This window comes from Myotis brandtii, unplaced genomic scaffold, assembly GCF_000412655.1.
Source record: "Myotis brandtii unplaced genomic scaffold, ASM41265v1 scaffold995, whole genome shotgun sequence".
Taxonomy (NCBI): Eukaryota; Metazoa; Chordata; class Mammalia; order Chiroptera; family Vespertilionidae; genus Myotis; species Myotis brandtii.
This window is the reverse complement of record NW_005372150.1, coordinates 1,148,940-1,168,952: the sequence shown is the minus strand read 5'-3', so window position 1 is coordinate 1,168,952 and position 20,013 is coordinate 1,148,940. Positions and strand designations below refer to the sequence as shown.

At 48.7% G+C, this 20,013-nt stretch overlaps 1 protein-coding gene across 1 annotated transcript in view; it reads left to right on the top strand.

Annotated features, from left to right (window-relative positions):
* Window positions 1-10,291: 10,291 nt before the first annotated feature.
* The window catches only part of LOC102249924 (BTB/POZ domain-containing protein 6-like), a 31,825-nt gene continuing 22,103 nt past the window's right edge, over window positions 10,292-20,013 (top strand). Inside the window, 2 exon segments of the mRNA XM_014533625.1 lie at window positions 10,292-10,403; window positions 12,390-12,506. Coding sequence (XP_014389111.1) covers window positions 10,292-10,403; window positions 12,390-12,506 — 229 coding nt within the window.

Genomic DNA, 20,013 nt, shown 5'->3' with positions numbered 1-20,013 from the left:
AGTCTTGTCTCCTTCCCCTGCCTGGGGCAGCCTGCAGAGACTCCAGATGGAGTACAGCCCTTCCTCAGCCCACTCACCAAATAGTGTTTGCAGACTCCTCCCAATTCTGGTTGGTTCCTCTCAACCAGCCCCAGGCACAGGATCCAGAAAGACTCTGATCAGCATAAAGTACAAATGTCACCTCCCTCATTCTAGAACAGACCCTTCTTAATGGGACCTGAGTACAAGTTGGCTTGGCCATGAGCCCATCCTCCCTGCTCTCTTCCATGTCTGTCTGCAGGTGACTTTACTCATTTCTATGAGACATCCTATCCAGTGAGATCAGGCATGTCACTCCTCCGTACACTGCCCATCTGAGGGGCTCACAGGCAACTTGAGAAGGCTAACATGGACCTCCTGCTTATCCTGCCAGGTCTTCCTGCTCAGACCTTACCCCTCTGTATCCTTCTTCACTTGTCCTTTTTCTTCAGCTCCCACACCTGATTCTTGAGCCTGCTATTTTTCCTTCCTAAATAGATCTTGAATTCATCTACTTCTCTTCCCCTCCTCCACTGCCACCTTGGACCCATCCAAGTGGCTGCAAGAGCCTCCTAATGAGTCCCCAGCTTCTCTTACCCTCCTACAAATATTCTCCACTGAGCAAGCAGAGATGTCATTACCCTGCTTAAAAACAGCTCAATGCCTCCCACCCCACTGGGAATGAAGTGTGACTGCCCACTTTTGCCTCACCGAATCTCTAGTATCAACCCCTGCCTTTCCCCTCACCCCTGCACCCCAGCCACACAGGCCCTTACTGTTCCTGGGTCCCCCAAAGCTTTCTTCTGCCTCAGGACCCTGGCTCTTGCTGCTCCTTCTGCTTAGGACACCCTCCTTTCAACTTTGCTGTCCAATCTCAGCTTAAGTCTCCTCTTGGAGGGGCCCTCTTTGAGCCCGAAGACCAAGTTGGCCCCATGACCCCTGCTGCACCACCAAGCTCAGTGATTTTCTACCACTGCATAGTTTTAGTTTCCTCTATCACTGATGCAGGGTTTCACTGGCATTTGTTCCTTTTGATGAAGTCCCCACTGGGCTGGGAGCTCTTGGGGGCAGGGACTGGTCTACTTTGTTTGGTCTACCCCAATACCTGGTGCTCAGAACACAGCAAATGCTCAATAAATGCTCCAGGAATTCGTGGGTGGTCCCCATATCCTTATTATGCTTCAGGGCCAGTAGAGGCACTCCCATTCTGCCTGGGCTGTTCACCCACCCTGTGACCCCTGGCGGGCCACTTGCCTCTCTGAGGATCAGTTTTCTTTCTGAAGCTCCCTCCATAGCCTGGTGATGAAGAGGAACAAAGTGATCCCAGAGCCCTGGCTCATGGCTGCTCAGGTGCAGCACCCTGGCAGGGTCTCTCTGGACCCCTGGATCATTCTGCAGTGTCCCCTACCTGGAGCCTCTCCTCCCTTCAGGTACAGAAGACCACAAAGTTATCGTCAGCAGCAACTTCCCACTCAGGGCCAGAGGAGCTTCAGGTGCAGGAGACACAGGTCTTTGGGTTAGGGATCCTTTGTTTCCACATCTGCAAAATGGATTCACCGTGAGGAGGTTTAGCAAAAGAAAGCAATCTAGAGACTCCTCCCTGGCTGAGGAGATATTGAGTTCACCCTCCACCTACCATTACCCCCTGCCCCACCCCAGCACTCCGGAGGAGCAGTGTACAGAGGCTATGAGGACTTTGCTGCACATGAAGAGAGAAGGGGCTGCCCCAGCCATGGCCTAGGGGAGAGGCTCCAGGTAGGGGGCACTGCAGAATGATCCAGGGGCCCAGAAGGCCCTACCAGGGTGCTGCACCTGAGCAGCCATGAGCCAGGGCTCTGGGATCACTTTGTTCCTCTTCATCACCAGGCTATGGAAGGAGCTTCAGAGAGGAAACTGATCCCCAGAAAGGCAGGTGGCTTTGGGTTAGGGATCCTTTGTTTCCACATCTGCAAAATGGATTCACCGTGAGGAGGTTTAGCAAAAGAAAGCAATCTAGAGACTCCTCCCTGGCTGAGGAGATATTGAGTTCACCCTCCACCTACCATTACCCCCTGCCCCACCCCAGCACTCCGGAGGAGCAGTGTACAGAGGCTATGAGGACTTTGCTGCACATGAAGAGAGAAGGGGCTGCCCCAGCCATGGCCTAGGGGAGAGGCTCCAGGTAGGGGGCACTGCAGAATGATCCAGGGGCCCAGAAGGCCCTACCAGGGTGCTGCACCTGAGCAGCCATGAGCCAGGGCTCTGGGATCACTTTGTTCCTCTTCATCACCAGGCTATGGAAGGAGCTTCAGAGAGGAAACTGATCCCCAGAAAGGCAGGTGGCCCGCCAGGGGTCACAGGGTGGGTGAACAGCCCAGGCATAACGGGAGTGCCTCCACCGTCCCGCAGGACAGCCACCAGCCTCGTGTGCCCCTGAGCACTTGCGAGGTGGTGAGTCTGGACCGACGTGCTGAGTGTCCAATACCCATCAGATTTTAAAGGCTTAGTATAAGATAGGCAATTCAAATATCTCATTGATAATATTTTAAATATAGATTACAAGTTTAAACAAAATTTTAGGTAGAGTTACATAAATTGTACTATTTAAATTTATTTCACCTGCTTCTTTTTAGATTTTTTTAACGTGGCTACCAGAAAGTTTGAGATTATACACGCAGTTTGCCCTGTTTCTACTGGCTAGCACTGCTTTCATGCTTGCATTGCGCCATCCAGGCCCCGCCCCCTGAACCACAGTGCGACCCTCACTGCCTGGGTCCTTCACTGTGTTGCCTCCTCTGCAGCTGGAGGCAGTGAAAGCTCCATCCCAAGGTCACTGTGAGAATTACCAAGGAGAATGCTTGCCAAATGCCTATGGCAAACACCCAGAAATATTTGAGGTTGTGCAGTGATTATTACTGTTGTCACTGCTGTTATTACCCACTGAAGTCCAGAGAGGGAAGCACCTGGCCTAGAGTCACGAAGCAGGGCAGCAGGACCAGTAGCCTCCCCAAGATGTGGGTCAGGGGGCCCCTGCACCCATACCATGGAGGTACAGGCCTCAGTGGCAGGAGGTGGAGGTGGAGGGAGGGAGGCAGCTGGGGGACCCTTTGAATTGCTCAGGTCTAAGTGCCTAACACAATGGAATTACTGACCAGGCCAAGGCCAGGTGGCCCAAAGCAAGCCTGGCCTCTCTCTGTTTAACATACCAGGCGGAGGCCCACTCCCCTTCCCAGAAAGGGTTCCAGGAGCAACCATAATGTCCCAATTGTTGGGCAATGCCATGATGGAGGGCCCTGTCACATTTTTGTCCCCGTTACTGGGGTCCCCATTCACAGCCACTGTCACCACACTCAGAATAAGCCAGGCCTGGCAGCCTCCTTTGCATTAAAATTGGATGAGAAATAATCCCTGTCTGAAGTTCAGCAAAGCAGAAAACAAGATTAGGCCAAGAGACAGGTCGGAAGGCCCCTGATGGGGGCTGACCCTGCAAAGGTCAGTGTCAGCCGCTGCCCGCCCAGCCTGGGCAGGGCCTCACACCCATGAAGCACCTCTTCCTGGGCCTCAGTTCCCCTGGATCTAAAACACGGATGGAGAAGAAGATTCCTGAATAAATGAATGCCTTTGAAGATGGTTCTATAGTTCAGAAACTCCATGTTTACAGTAAAAAATCCATATAAAACTGGACAAAGCAGAGTTGCCCCATTGATTGGGTGTTGTTGAGGTATAGGGTGGGGGCAGAGATGTGCCTGTCTATCCATTTTCTCAGCCTCAAGGGTGTTTCCCATCAAAACCAAGGAGCTTCTTTCAGGGGAAAGCCACAGAAAGAAGTATATTTCTAAAACAGGTTAGGATTAGTGCTCAGCAGCTAAAAGACGCGTGAAATGCCAAAAGACTGAAAGCAACCAAAGGCCCAGCAGTGGGGGCCTGGCACAGTCAGTCAGTCAGGGACCTGACCGCCATTGAATGCATCACAGCCAGCAGGTACATATGTCAAGGTATGTGCACAAAGATGCTTGTACAGCCTGATTTGGGGTAGCAAGAATCAGAAACAGTCCAAATGTCTACAACTAGGGACCAGCTGAAGAAATCACGAGGTAGCCACACCCTGAAGCACCACTGAAATGAACCCGTGGGGGATGGGGGGGGGGTGTTCTGTGAGGCTTGAAACAAAAGGATGTTTAAGAAATCAGTAAGTGATAAAAAGAGATGTAGACAACAGCATGTGTGTAGAGCATGGATGGGGAACCATTTTTCTGCCAAGCACCATTTGGATATTTATAAGATCATTCAAGGGCCTTACAAAATTACCAATTTAAAAATTAGCCTGATATATTTGTTCAATATTTTGGCAGGGCAAAACCAAATGATTTCTTGGGCCTTATATGGCCCATGGGCAGGACGTTCTCTACCCCTGGTGTAGAGGGTCCATTTGCAGAGAAACCTGCGCTGTGTGTAGATGCACAGAACATGGCAAGTGGAGTACAAGAAACTACCAACATTGGCTTTTCTCTGTGAGACTCAAGAGCTTAGAAGGACATTTTATGTCTCACTACATACTTCATTGTGGTTATATCCTTTTTACCTTATATACATGTGTTTCCTTGAAATTTTTAATTAAAAGGCATCTACCCTACCCTCTGAGGGTCCTCATTGCTTGCTAATTCAATAGGATCATTTCAACCAACATTTAGCAAGTTTTGTGCCCACTGTGGTTATAATACTAGCCATCCAAATACTCCCAGCATTCCCACTCAGAGAGAGAAAAGCCAATGTCCTCCTGAGGTAGTTGCCACAAGAGCAGCCGACACCCAAAAGAGGCAAGGGAGCAACAAAGACCGGACAGAGAAGGAGAAACTAGCTGGTTTTGAAGGATGAATGAGAGTTCTCCAGACACATCAGCAAGGGAGAATTTCAAGGACAGATTGAGGAGGAAGAGTGTGGTGTGCCTTGTGTGGGTGCATGTATGTGCAGAACTTGGGCTACCCTGTCCTCTACTCCATCCAGCACATGGCAGGTACTCATGGCTGACATTTCTTGAGTGCTACTTTGTGCCAGGAACTATTCTAAGCCCTTCATATTTATGAATTGAGAGTTTAGCCCTGCATAAACTCTCTGAGGTAGGAAACACTTTTTACAATTATTCCCATTTTACAGATGGAAAAAGGGGGACTTCAAGAGGTGAAGTAGCATAGGCAAATTCAGGAAGTTCACAGGTAGCAGGGCTGAGATGGGAACCTGGGCATTGGCCCTAGAGCCTACACTCTTAACTACTATCCTATGCTGCCTCTTGCAGCTGGAAAATGTGTTAGCCAAACCCTGCAAGCTGGGCAGTTTATACACGTTCATAATCTCTCTGGCACCTGGAGAGGCTCAGAGAGATCCCTTTCTTTGCCCAAGGCCATTCAGATGGTAAGGGTAGATTTCAACCCTTGGGTGTCTAGCCCCAATGGCCATGTTCCTCTTACCATGGACACTGCCTCTGGGAAGGTGCAGGCAATTCAGTGCCAACAGGGCCCAGGAGGTAAAGGTGAAAGTGCAAGTGAAAGGAAGTGGGCATTAGGGGAGACAGTAGGGAGAAGTGCCAAGTGTGGTTATGAGAGAGCCTGTGCCCTTTCTAAGTCTCTACAGATGCACTGTTTCAGAGCACTGTGCAGCCCAAATAAAACACAGCAGAGGCCACCAGTCTTTAACTTCTAATTTGGTCCACCACCCTACAGGTACAAAGGAAGCCCACCTATCCATGGTCCTGACTCTGGGTCCCCCACCTGCCCCAAGCAGCCAGGAGGCCGACCTTCCTCTTCTACCCCCAACCCTTCCAGACCCAGTCTGGTGTGGCCGAAGACACTCTTGCTATAATTTAAACGGGGCCTATGAGGAGCTTACTCTTCATGGGAGGATGGGGGGCGGTGTAGAAACTCATGGCAGCTGGTGTTTGCAGCCCAGCTTCATGCTATCACCTCAGCGTGGCATTCCAAGCCAAATGGAGGATGTCCCCAGCACCCTGCCCTTATCTGAGCCCCAGAGACACTGGCTGGGGAGCTCCATGCTGGACCAAATGGCATTTATAGCAGCTGTAAGCACATTTGAGGTGATTACCCTATAATTTGTATGCAGTTGCAGGTCATTACCAAAATTACAATTAAACACTGGCACCCTATAATTACATGTTTTATGAATTAGGTCCTGAGGTATTAATGTCAAATTTCTAAATCTACCCCTCCCCCAATTCTGAAGCTCTCCTCGGCCTACTTTGGCTTTTCTGAGGCCCGGGGCTGACTTGAGCCAGAGACTTTGCCACTTTGCAGATGGTGGTGACCAGTGCAAGCGTCTGTTGTCATCCACAAGAATGTCAGCTCCTTGAGAACAGAGACAGCTTCCCATATGTATTGCTCCAAGACCATGGTGTTGTTCATTCTGTGGGTGTTTGTCGAGAACCTTCTATGTGCACAACGCCCACTAGGTGCTGAGGTTGCAGCAGTGAATGTATTCGACAAAAATCTAATAGTCAAATAACAACAATCCAAAATGAATACTACACTTGGTGTGTTAGAGTACAGTAAAGATTAAAGAGAAATAATGAAACTGGGGAGGGAGATGGGACATGATGCGTGGGAGGAGGTGTTGACATTTTAAACGTAGTAATCAGAGAATGTCTCCCTGAGAAATTAATGGTCTTTGAAAATGAAGCAGTGAGCCAAGGCACATTTCGGGGAAAAGCTTTCCCTGAGCAAGAACAGCCATGCAAAGGCCCTGGGGCTGGAGTGTGCCAGGCAAGGCAAAGGGGCAACGGGACAGACTGTGTGGCTGGAATGCAGTGACCAGGGGATGAGGTGACAGAGGTCACAGGGTCCAGGTCACAGGGGCTTGTGGGCCAGGGGGAGACTTTGGCAAGCGTTTGAAAAATAAATTGGATGAAGGAATGAGTGGATGAACTAGAGGTGAGCTGAGAGTCAGTTTAACCCCATTTGGGTACCCAAAAAGGCTTTTAAATATCCTTTTCTTTTTGTTTCATTTTAAACTCTCATTTCCTGTATGCTCCCTCTGTGCTGTGAGGTCAGAGGAGCACTGGGTGGATGTGTCCCATACCACACGGGGAAGATGCTATTACCTCCAAACCAGTGAGAAAAGCAAGTCTCCTAAAGGACCTGCCTGAACTAGGGTCCTTGTTCCAGTCAAAACTTGTGCCTCCAGGAGGCAGAACAGTTTGGGGATGAAGAACAGGGACTAAAACCAGCCTGCTTGGGTTCAAATCCCATAGAGTTGTGAAGATTCAATGACTACACCCAGCTAAGGTGATGAGAATAGTGCTCGGCACTGGTATTTGGGGAGGCGCCTTGGCTGCAGGCTGTGTGTGTGAGTCCCGGAGGGAGAGCTTATGTGAATCTTGCCCCAGCCGAGGTGTTATGCTGCACTGACATGAAGTTGTCTCCTGGGAACTGGCTTCCTCTCACCCCAGGCTGCTGTGAGATTCCCTTGGGACAGTACATGGCTGCGGTGTCTGGACCACAGCTTGTAGCTGCATGCTCCGGCCCTGTGCTCATGTCCTGGCTCCTTCCTGACCTATGGCACATTCTTCATCCCCGAGACAGACACCTCCTAGGCCCTGCCAGCCCGCCCTCCCCACACACTCCAGCCCCAGAACTGACCCGGCTTCCTGGATGTAAGAGTGAGATAAAAGAGGTCCAAGTGAGTCCCCAGAGAGCCCAGCCTGCCACCTTACCCCTGGAGCAGCTGGGCTCAAGCCTGACACAGGTGGTCGTCTGCTGGGCTGCTGTCCAGCACCCATGAGAAAACGCTGTCTTCTGCTCGAACCCAACCTCTTTCTGGTTGGGCTGGTCCCTGCCACTGTGCTGAGTGGCAGGGCAGCTTGGGATCCCTAAAGGAGAGGTTTCTGAGGGGCCACCTGGGATGCTGACAGCAGAATCAGTGCAGGAACCTGGACTCAAGGATTCTCTGGGGCACCTCCGGGTACACCCATGTCTGTAGTTAATAAAAAACATCAGCAGCCCAGTATAGGCAGACCCACTAATGGCATAGTCCCCTCAGGAATGCAGCCATGAGCCAAAGAGCCAAGCTCAGATGAAGGCCAAGGGAATATGGAATGGGGAGTGAAGAAGAAAGCTACAAATGCAGCTAAGGCCAAGTGATTACTGTGGAAATGAAGACTATAGAATTTATGTGTATTTTTTTCTTGCTTAAATATGAATATACTTAAATATGAATATACTTGCATTTTTTCTTGCTTAAATATGAATATACTTGAAATATAAATTATATGAATAATAATTAATCTATTATTTTTCTCTCCCCTGCTCCCTAGGGTAACCCTGTATCTTAGCATTTAAATTACAGACATCAATGGGGCACATGGCTCAGCGAGAAGATGCCAAGTGCCCTATGAGACGTTTACACTTTGGGGGAGAGGTATAGCGTGCTTTCGGGTGGTCGAAGGGTAGCTGCTCCAGGTTAGGTATAAACACGGTGTCATCCTGTCTTTATTCAGAAGTGAATGTGTTACACCAAGCATGTCAAACTCAAAGGCTAACACAGGCCAAATAAATAAGGTTTAAGTTTATGTGAGCCGCAAAAAAACAAAAGCTTCAATTTTCATAGAAACGTAGGTTTATTTCGATAGAGACGTGCTGAATATAAAGGGTTGAAATAAACGAGTAATTGTTAACATAAAGTAATAGAACATTTTAATAAAAATTAATATTTTTTCTTGAACATTAACTTACCAGACACTGGATAACTACACAAATTAATAAGCGTAATGTAAATAAACCTATTTTTCTTGTTCTCTGAAAGCGAAATGTTTCCTGTTGTGCACACCAATCAAGTCAGTCCAAGATTAATGACATGGCCATCAGCTGCTAAAATATTCGCTGCCAGTATTAGTGGAGAGAAATGGTGCATCTGTACGTAAGGCGCGTAAGGGAAATAAATGCAACACAATTATAGTAATCAGTCATTAGCGAACGTTGTAGTTAGTTATTAATAATTATGTATAACAGGATATTGTAAAATTAAGTTACAAAATTTTTATTAAAACATTTCTTGCATACCGTTATATTGACTGGGCTGCAAACATATTTGTTGTGGGCTGCATGCGGCCCGCGGGTGGAGAGTTTGACATGCTTGTGTTACACTGTCTTAGAATGCCAACTGGACACACCTGGCTGTGGTGGATTAGCTGTGGTTCCCCTGGCATACCACAAGGCTGGGAGCAGTGTTTCCCAGGACCCTGTCCCTGTCTAGTGCAGTAAGAAGTGTCTAGCAAGTGGAATTCCTGTAAGACTGTGAGGCAGAGTAGACGTGGCTCTGGCGTGGTGGGCACAGAAGCGGTGGTCTGGGCTTACACGGCAGCTTCCAGAGATATCTGCATGAGCTTGCATTTGACGATTTACTTTTGGGAAGCAGACCCCATAGTTTCTCAGAACTCTCTGCTTTTCCATTAAAAATTTATATATCAGCTGACATATAATAAACACCTCTGCAGGACGCCAAGGGTACAGGGAAATTTCAGTATGAGTGGGGTCCTCATCTATGGGGGGAGGGGCTCGATAAAGTGGCAGAGTCCAGGACCTCAGCCCAAAGCTACAAAATAAGCCAAGATTTCTTGGTTCCAAGAAATCTGTCACTTACAAGCCATGGCTTTCCAGGCCATTGGGAAGCTAAGGAAGCCAGGTCAGAAGGCCAAGCTAGAGGGCTCATGCCTAACCTTCTACAAGTTCTCAGCTACTGAATCCAAGAGAGATTAAGTAGGTGAACAATCTGATGGTTTTGATGACTTTTTGAAAAAAAAATAATAATTAAATGACCCAAATCAACTTTGTGCAGTTCCAAAGAGCCTATACAATCTAAAACAACATTTGTCAAAAGTGATACACATGATACACACAGCCCTGGAGGGCACTGAATTGATTTTAAGTGGTAAAGAAAAAATTTTCTTTTTATTTTAATGGCTATAGCATATCAAACCCATTACAATTTGGGGGTAGTATTTCTTGTGATTAGATTAAATCAAGCGATAAGTTATGAAGAGAGATCAATTTAGATAAAAACATAAATGACAGCAGAGATGAACAAGAAAGGATGCCTGTATGCCTCTGATAAAATGCTCACAGAAGCACCTCTGTGGCATTCTTGCCCAAAGTGCATAACCTCATTCTAATCATGAGAAAACACCAGACAGACCCAAACTGAAAGTCATTTTACAAAATAACTGACCAGCATTCTTTCAAAATATAAACAAAATATAAATGACAAAACAAGACTAATGAATTGTCCTAAAATGGTGGAGACGAAGGAGACACAACTGAAGGCAATTCGGGATTCTGGAGCAGATTCTGGCCGGAAAAGGGACATTGGTGTGAAAAGTGGCAAAATGCATGTAGACCTTCAGAGTGAGTACTGGTAGTTTATCCATGTTAATTTCCTGGCTTTAATAATTACATTTATGTTTTTCCAAATATCAACATTAGGGAAAGCTGGGTGAAGGCTTTACAGGAAATCTTTGTACTATCTTTTTAAGTCTACAGCTAGTCTAAAGTAAGTTTTTTTTGAAGAGGTATCTGATTAAATGAAGAAGAAGACTGGTGGGGTCGATATGGGGAGGGCAGAAGTTTTGCAGGATGTGTAGAGTCTGACATATGAAAGACCCTTCCCTAAAACATCTGAACATTCTGGAGTTTGAATGGTTCTTAAAAGTCAAAACACCTGGAAGTTGTAATAATTTTAAACATTTCCCTTTCCCCTAAAATCAGAATAATCCAGAATTCCAAAGATTTAAAACAGCCCAAAGAATCTGACTGTTGTAAAGTCTCAAATGCCAAATTATGGTAGTGATTTTCAAACTTTAGGATGTGTATGAGTCTTGCGTCACTTGTTCCGGGAAGTTAAAAATAAGGGTTGATAAAAAGGAAGATTCCTGAGTTTAGCCCTGGGCTTCAGGTTGGGTGAGGGTCTGGGTGTGCACTATGAGCACCTGCTCTGTGGCTGCTGTCACTGCGCAGGAGGCTCTCCGCTGAGACACTCGGACATGTGTGCACACACGCACGTCCTCCCTGGAGCAGTGTGGGATTTCCGTTGCCTTCACCAGGCTTCGACCTTTCCCAAGAGCAACTGGACAGCCTCTCACAATGGCCAAGCAAACCCCAGTGCTGTGACAGAATAGCAAGGGTCCGTGACTCTGGTGGCCCCAGCTCCCAGATGCCTCCTTCCCAGGCTCTCTGGGTCCTTCTCTCATTTTATTTTAAACCAAATAAAATATTAAGATAAAATAATTTCCAGAAGGCAGATAATTTGATAATTATGTGCAGGTGTTAAATTGCTCCTGGTTTCCTGGTTGCCCCCCACTTTGCCTCCCTGTCCCCAACATGCAGCAAGAGAAGATAATTCCAGACCCAGCCATCCTTTCATATCCTGCAAACACCCCCTTCAATGGGCTAGGCCTGCCTGCCTGCCTGCCTGGAGGCCCACACTCAGAACCCAGCTCCCCAGGAACAAGGGAATACACCCAATCAGCCACAACTGGGGCCCAGCCTTACCATTACCTTGGGAGGCAAATTCTGGGATTCACACCCACTTCCCAAAGGAGGTTAAGAGAAGGGCATCACATGCCCAAAGTCTTAGAACACTACCCTGTGCTCTGCAGGGCGGGGCTTCCTCCTCCCTCCCCTGCATCTCCCTGCACTGGGTACAGAGATAGGCTGGGAGTCCCCTGGGAAGAGGCCAGGCTGAAGGTGGGGCTGTGAGAAGCAGCCAAGATTTCAGGGATCTTGCCTAGAGAGGAGCAGCTCTGGGGCCCTGTCACTGTCCAGTCTCTTCAGGGCCCTGTCACTGTCTCATCTTTCCAGGCAGCTCTGAGCAGACTAGGGGAAGGAGGAGGGGGGAGGTCTCAAGAGGACACACTCAGCTTGGCCTGAGGGGAACATTTGCCCCAGTCATGAGCTGTGCTGGGAGGTGTGCAGGCTGTGGCTGGACAGACATCCCGGGCACCAGAGAGGAGTCGGAGGCTGGCCGACTTCCCAGCATGCTTTCAGCAGGGGTGCCATGGGTCCTCGGGTCCCATTCTGGGCAGACATGGAGCAGCAGACCCCCGGGGCCAGCAGAGTCCAGTGCAGCCGGGCCCCTGACAACCCCTCCGGCTCAGCTCCCACCACCACCAGGGGCCTCATTGCTCCAGCTTCTCTGCTTCCTTGCTCACTCCTACCCCTCCATGCCTTTGCAGCACTGACCTCAGGCCCCACTCAGCATTCCTTCCCAAGGAAAATGTCACCTCCTCTGGGAACCCTGACCAGCCCAGGCAGAGGGCACACTCACTTCTGGAATCCTACAGTCCTCTCTGACCAACCCCTGTCATTCACCTGGCTTCGCTGGTTTTCTCTAAGATCCCCTCAAGGACATGGGCCAGGCCTTCTGGCCCAAGTCTCCACCTGAAAAGGGAACTCTTATCCAAGTCTGGCCCGGCTCCTCCAGTTCTACCACCTTCACAAGACCAGTGAAAGGTGGGTATTCCTCTCCAGGGCTCATTCAATTATGTTGCTCAGCTAAGGTGTGAGTCAGCCCAGGTGTCTGCTTTCCCAGCCTCTCCCACCCACTGGAGCTCCCAGAGCACCCTCCAGAAGCCCATCTGAATCTCTGGGCAGACAGAAGACAGACAGTAAAATGCAGGACAAAGTGAGCCAGGCATGGTGTCTGGACCTGAATCTCTCCCTCCCCATGAACTCCAGAACTCCTGCCCTTTCTTTCCACCCTTATCCCAAGTTCAGATCAAACCAAGCAGTAAGTTATGGAATGGGATCAATTTAGATAAACATGTAAATGAGAGCAGAGGTGAACAAGAAAGGATGCCCGTATGCCTCTGATAAGTTGCTCACAGAAGCACCTCTGTGGCATTCTTGCCCAAAGTGCATAACCTCATTCTAATCATGAGGAAACACCAGACAGACCCAAACTGAGGGACACAAAGAGCCACACTCAGGAACGAAGCTAGTGCAGCACGGTACAGAGCAGGCACTTGATGCACTTGCAACAACTGCTATGCGTGCAGGGGTACAGCAGAGGGGCAGGCACACATCTGTGTCCTCCTCTTGGGGCTTGCCGCTAATAAGCAGACAGGTGAGCCTGTAATGCCACAGGTGGAATGAGTGCTAGAAAGAAAAAAAGGTCAGAGTGAAGGTGCCACCCATGTCATTCTAAATTTTTTTCAGGGCCACTTTGAAAAAAGTAAGGAAAATCAAATAAAATTAATGTTAATAATATATTTAATCCAACAAATCCAGATATTATCATGGCAATATGGAATCACAAAAATTGTTAGCGAGCTATTTTACATTTTTATAATAGTAGGTCTGGAATCCAATGAGTATTTGCTCCTCATAGCACATCTTCAAGTGCCCAGGAGCCACACGCGGTAGGTGGCTACTGCATTAGAGCAGGTCTATGGGGTGCAGGTCACACAAGGGTAGTCAGGGAAGGCCTCTTGGAGGAGATGATTTCTGAGCAGGGACCTGAAGGCAAGAGAGTGAGCCAAGTAGCTAAATTGGTTGAGAAGCATCTCAGGCTGCAGGATTAGCAAGGGCAAAGGTCCAAAGGCAGACAGGCGGCTGAGGCTAGAGCAGAGTAAGCAGAAGACGAGATCAGAGAGTCACTGGCTCTTCTGGCACTATGGCCACTGTGAGGACTTTGGCTTTTTCTCTGAGTAGGTGGAAGCCATGCAAATGTTGGGTAGAGAGCAGGGCCCAGCCTGGCTTGGGTTCTAATGAGCACCCTACATCAGTGTGTGAGGTGTGGCCCTGGAGACTGTGAGGTTTAGACCAGTGCCTGGCATGCAGTGGGCATCCCCTAAAAACCAATACTACCCAATGCTCTGTGACTGTGAGTCTTTAGATAAGACTCTTGCCTCCCCAGATGCCAAGGGTCTGGGTCCTCTGCTTCTTGGAAAAAGGTGGGGCACCTCTCCCCCCAATCTCCCTCCCTTTGGGTCTTCTGACTATCTCCAAATTCCAGAAATTGCTGCAGGTGGTAAATGGCTCCTAAGTGAAGCTGCCCTCACGCATTCTGACGTGATAGCCTCCACTTCCTCTGCCCAATGGTGGGCAGGCGGCTGGGCAGGGCCTCCTGACCCCTCTAGGACACCTCTCCACCCTATCCTGGCTCCAGGGCTCCCCTCCCTGGCCCTGTGGGGACAGCACAACCTCTGAGGTTCAAGCCTTGGATGGTGGGCAAGGCCTTCTCCTCTCTGGTCTGTGCAATCTCCCCACCTCTGCACACTGCATACCACACTCCCTCCTTCATCCTATAAAAGTGAGCACCTGCTCTAGGCCAGGCTCTGCTGTAGGCCATGGGGATACAGGAGTCAAACAAGGCAGAGGTACCTGGATGGGACTTTCTATTGCCCATGGAAGTTTAAATAAGTGCTTTGAAACTATGCATACTAGGGCAAAAAAGAGAGAATAAGCCTGCCGAGCAGACCCCATATATATTAATAGCAGCTATCTCTTGGGGAAGGGTGCAGGATTCTAAGAGCTTTTGTTTGCATTCTGCTTTTCTGTTTTCCAGACTTTCTACAATATATACATATCTACAAGGGTTTAAAAAGGAAAAAAATGTGATAAAACAATCACAATATTAGAAGCCAGCACCTCTTAGACCTTTGGGAGTGACTGTGTCTGATGTCAGAGCCAGAACTCACCAGCCTGGGGAGGGATGGGGCAACTGCTCACTCCTGCCTGGGGTGGCCTGGCAGTGTGAGTGCTGGGCAGCTGTGGATCAGGAGCTGGGCTTGTGGGAGGGAGAAAAGGCTGAGTAGAGAGAGCAGTGTGGGGGGGAGTAAGGCATTCAGAAACATTAGGCTGGACAAGTGGCTAGCAGCAGGTGGAGGAGGGTGAAGATGACATAGGGGTTAGGGGACTCAGGGCCCTGCATCGGTCTGGTGAGCACTGGGGAGCCACTGATGGAATGTGAGCAGGAGAAAACTGAGGTTTAGAGACAACAATGCAGCATCTCCCAGATTCCTCTTCCATTCTTCTTTATGATATTGACCTGTTCTTTGTGGGATAACAGGTATGGAGTGCAATGAGCAGCATGCTTCAGTGGTTGAAAGTAGTGGCTTTAAGAGCCTGGCAGTCTGGGTTCGGATCCTCAGCCTGCCACTCTCTTGCTATGTGTGTGTCCTCCGGCTATGACCTGACCTCTCTGTGCTCAGTTCCTCATCTCAAAACTGTGAATGGCCATCAAACACCAAACTCCTGGAACTGTCTAGAGCAGTGGTTCTCAACCTTCCTAATGCCGCGACCCTTTAATACAGCTCCTCATGTTGTGGTGACCCCAACCATAAAATTATTTTCGTTGCTACTTCATAACTGTAATTTTGCTACTGTTATGAATCATAATGTAAATATCTGATATGCAGGATGTTTTTTCATTGTTACTAATTGACCATAATTAAAGCATAGTGATTAATCACAAAAACAATATGTAATTATATATGTGTTTTCCGATGGTCTTAGGCAACCCCTGTGAAAGGGTCGTTCGACCCCCAAAGGGGTCGCGACCCACAGGTTGAGAACCGCTGGTCTAGAGGAATTAAAACATGTAAAGCATTTAAAACAGGGGCTGGAACATGGTAGGTGTTCAATTAATAAATCTCCCGTATTACTTTAGAATTCCTTAAGGGCAAAGACCTGTTCAGAGTCTGTCAGCAGATAGACACCAACACCCGCTGTCCTGTGGCTCTTAGGAGATGGCATTCCCAAGCTCATTCCCCTCCGACCCCCTGTGCCTTGTACAAGATGGGTCGGTGGCTGCTGTGAACCGAGCCCTAGGAGCTCCTGATCTCAGCTATTACTCTGTCTCATCTAATCCCTCAGCAACCCTGAGGGGAGCACATTCCTATCCCCACATTATCAGGGGCCCAGGATGCCTTTTGCAGGCCTGATACTCACTAGGCACTTGTAACACATCTTTCTAGGCAGAGGGACCTCGCTGGAGCGGGCGGGGCCTGCATGGGGGAGTTAAATAAAAGAGAAACACTTTGGTTTCCCAAATGTGCTCAGGGCCTGGAGCTCCAGGTGATGGCACAGGTTGGGAAGAGGGCCTCAGGTAAGGAGGAGTGAAGATGGGGAGGCACCTCTGGCCTTTCATCTGGAACCTGAGGCCCTCCCCCATGCCTTAGTGGGGGGCCCACAATCACTCACCTGGAGCCCTAAATGAGCTGTTGTGAGGCCCACATGTTGCCTGGCAGGTATGCCAGGACTTGAGAGGGGGAGAGGTCTCCCAGGAGGAAGCATGACCCATCTTTAGCTGAACCATACCAAACCATACCAATAAAAGCTTACAGACCTTCCCTCTGCCAAACCACTTGCCTTCTTGTCAACCCCCCCCTCCCCCAGCCCAGCTGGGGTGTGAAGCTGGGAAGCCCAGTTGGATATCCATTAACTAGAGAATAGAGCTCTCTGAGCCTCAGTTTCCATTTCAGAAAAGGGCACGGGAACATTCCAGTCTGGGGGTGTGACATCAAGGGTCAACTATGTTGCCCGCCCCTGGCCTGGCCCCGAATGGCCCTTCCACCTGCGGGAGGAAGCTGGCATCCTCACAGCTGCCCGCTGTTTCTGCGGTTCTAATCTGGAGTCTGCCCTGTAGCAGGCAGGCTGACTGGGTGGTCCCTGGGGAACCAAGCCCAGACAGCAGGCCCAGTCTTTACCTGGGGGCTATGTGGGCTCTGTCTGCTCTGTCCCAAGGCAGTCATGAGAAGCTGGGCCCTATGTTTATTGAGCACCTGTTGTATGCTGTTCCCAAGGGAAGCATTGCTATCTTCATTTCGTTGAACTATGGAAGCTCAGAGAGACTAGGTCCCAGCCAGGGGCCACTGTCTCAGAATCCTAACCCACATCTGAAGCCTGGAACCCAGCAGCAACCTGGAAGCAGTTTTTAGCAGTTAAGGCCCTGGCCAGAGAGGACCTGTATGTGCCTTTCCTCACACCAGGCACAGAAGTAACTTGGTTTCAGATTAGATTTTCTAGAAAAACAGGTATGGAGTGCAATGGGGAAAGACCCTGCCCTAGTGAAGGTGGGAGTAAGCCTCTGGTGTCATCCCAGTAAGGGACTAGTGCATGCATTCCCTCTCCTTTTTAATCTCCAAATAATTTGTGGAACGCAGGGTGATTAATTTTCCCCCAGAGCAGCGAGACTGTCGCCTATCTCACTCTCAGAGTCCCACTCCAGCCACCAAGCACACACAGACTGACCTGGGGTCCTGGATGGCAGAGGGGACACTCAGCTGGCAGAGGCCTCAGGGAGAAACAAGGGTGGGCCTGGCCCCTGGGAGGCTGCCAGCCTGATTCCATTCCATTTGTGGAGAGAAGTGATTAGAGGAAGTCGGAGGCCTGGGAGCAGGCAGGTCTCCACCTGCCCCTCCTCCCACCCCAACAAGCAGCAGGGCTGCCTGGTCTACCTTCTCAGAGAGTCAGCTTCAGATCATTGGGACAACCATTGTGTCAGCACCATCTCTGCCCTGTACCCTGAATTGAGGAGAGACCAACTCAGCCTCTGCCTTCAGTATGGCAGCTGAGAAAAGTAATGCATTCAGCCACTCACTTTACTCATTTAGCTAACCAACAAAAACTGTTAGCCCTGGTCTGAGTCCTTGCATTGGGAACAGGGACCACAGATATAAATGAATCCCTGGGCCTGGGCTTGTGGAATGTCCATCTGTGGCAAGACAGACCAATAGCTAATGGAAGTGAGTGGCAGGGCAGAAGAAAGAACAAAAGAGACACTGGAGCAAAGGCTTGGAGGCTTGAAGTTTCACAGAAGAGGCAACATTTGATCTCTAACTGGGCTTTGAGTGATGAATAGGAGTTTTGTCAGAAAGAAATAAGCAGATAGGGCATTCAGGCAGAGAGAAGAGCAAGTGCAAAAGCATAGAGCTAGATAGGGTCTGGGGTAACAGCGAGTAATTCCAAATGACTGGAGCACATAGAGATGATGGCATAAGTTGGCTACTGTGAAAAATAGTAGGCACTGCTTGAGGTCAGAGGCTACCAGCCTGGGAGCTCCAGTCACTCAACCACTCTAGCTGCCTGAGTTCTGAGGAAAGTCATTGATCAGCACACCTGTAACCAGTAACACACACTAATAGAAAGTTTTATCTAAAATCATTATGTTGACTGAACATGATGCTCTAAGGAAAGGCTCTGAACTGGTTCAGCAGTTTAATGATGTCACTGAACACACAAGTTTTTCTAATTTCCTACTCTGCCACTATTTGTGTGCCATGATATTTCCCCTCATGGTTACAAGATGGTTGCCACAGCTCCTAATGTCACATCCCCTCATGAAGTAGCTCAAGCAAAAAGTAAGGGGAGCTATGGGAAAAATAGCTTTCTCTATATATGTGCATTTCCAGGCAAACTCTTCCCAGAAGCTCCTGGAAGTCTTCCTTTTAAACACTATTGCCAAAATGGAGTCACATGCCCATCCCTGGATAAATCCCTGGCAAAGGGGACTGGGACTGCCAAATCCAATCAGAATTTATCATCAGAATTTGGCACCAAATTGCCACAGGAACAACATCTGATTTTTTTTTAAGCCAGAAAGAACAAAATGGCAAACCTTAAAATTTTTAAATGTTTACTTAAAAAAACACCCTTCTCACTCTTTGTTCTCTGCCCCTGCCACATTTTTCTTATCTTCTCTTAACTCCAACTGTTATAGCTTCATGTTTTCTTTATTGTCTGTCTCCCACCAAAATGTCAGTACCATGATTTCAGGAACTTCTCTGTTTGGGTTTTATTAATTGCCTGGCCTCTAGAGCAGGATCTGGCACATAGTAGGTGCTCAGTAAATATATGTTGGATGAAGAAATGAATAAACTAGAGGGTGTGATCAGGAAGTAAAGGGTAGAAGCAGGAACAGAGGTTCCAGTCACCAAGGACCTGAATGCCTTGTAGGAGACGGGAGCCGTGAAGAGTTTAAGTAGGGCTAGACAGGTTAAAGGTCAATTTGGGGGAGATTTCCTCTTGGCAGAAGGGATGGATTGGAGGAGCATAGCTGGAGGCCAGGAGACCAGGGAGGTCTTGGTGCAATGGTGCAGGCCAGAGCAAATGGGAACTGAACTAGGCTAGTAACAAACAATGATTTTCTGATTACTTTCCATGTCCTAACCTTTCAGATGTTGACCCCAACTCTTCTTCTACCCAGGATGATCTTCTCCTCAGAACTACATGTCCAAACCCTCAGAGCTCTTCTCAGGTACCCCTTCCTCCAGGAAGGCCCCTATGCCGTCTTCAGATAGCACAGGGTATATGTCAAGCCTTGGATCTGAGTCCCAGTCTCTAATGCCTTTCACATCTTCATGGAGCTTTCAGTGTGCACAGCAAGTGCACAAGCAAGTTTTGAGTGAAAGAATTAAAGACTAATAGAAATTCGTGTTTCTGGATGGCACAGGCTTTAGGAAGGCAAGGGAGCTCAGATGCAACTCAAGACCAGCTCAACGAAGCTTCTGGAAGCACACAGGACTATGTGGGCCTGAAGTGAGAGTAAGGGTAAGGGCCTGAGGCCTGACTGAAGACCATAGGGTAAGGAAGGAGAGGGCTCCTTCCCACTGAGTACCTGCCATGTGTCACCACACCATTTTGCCCAATATCAAAAAGCCTCATTTAACAGAGCAGAAAACTGAGGCTCAGGAAGCAGTTTAGCCATGGCCATACAGAGTCAACCCCGGTCTCTGCAGCTGCCAGACTATTTTCTAAACTAGGGTTTTTCAAAGGAAGTTTTATCATCCTAGAGACATGTGAACTTTTATGGGGTGTTTAAAAGTAGTCTGGGGGGAGGGGGGCATGGCTGGATACTCCCATTTAGCAGACAGGAATCTAGAATTTCAATATGCATGATTGTCCCACTCAGGCAGAAGTGGTGGCTCTGCTCTTTTGTTGTTGTTGTCATTAATCCTTCCCCCAGGATATTTTTTGCATTGATTTTGAGAGTGGAAGGGAGGGAGAAAGGGAAGGG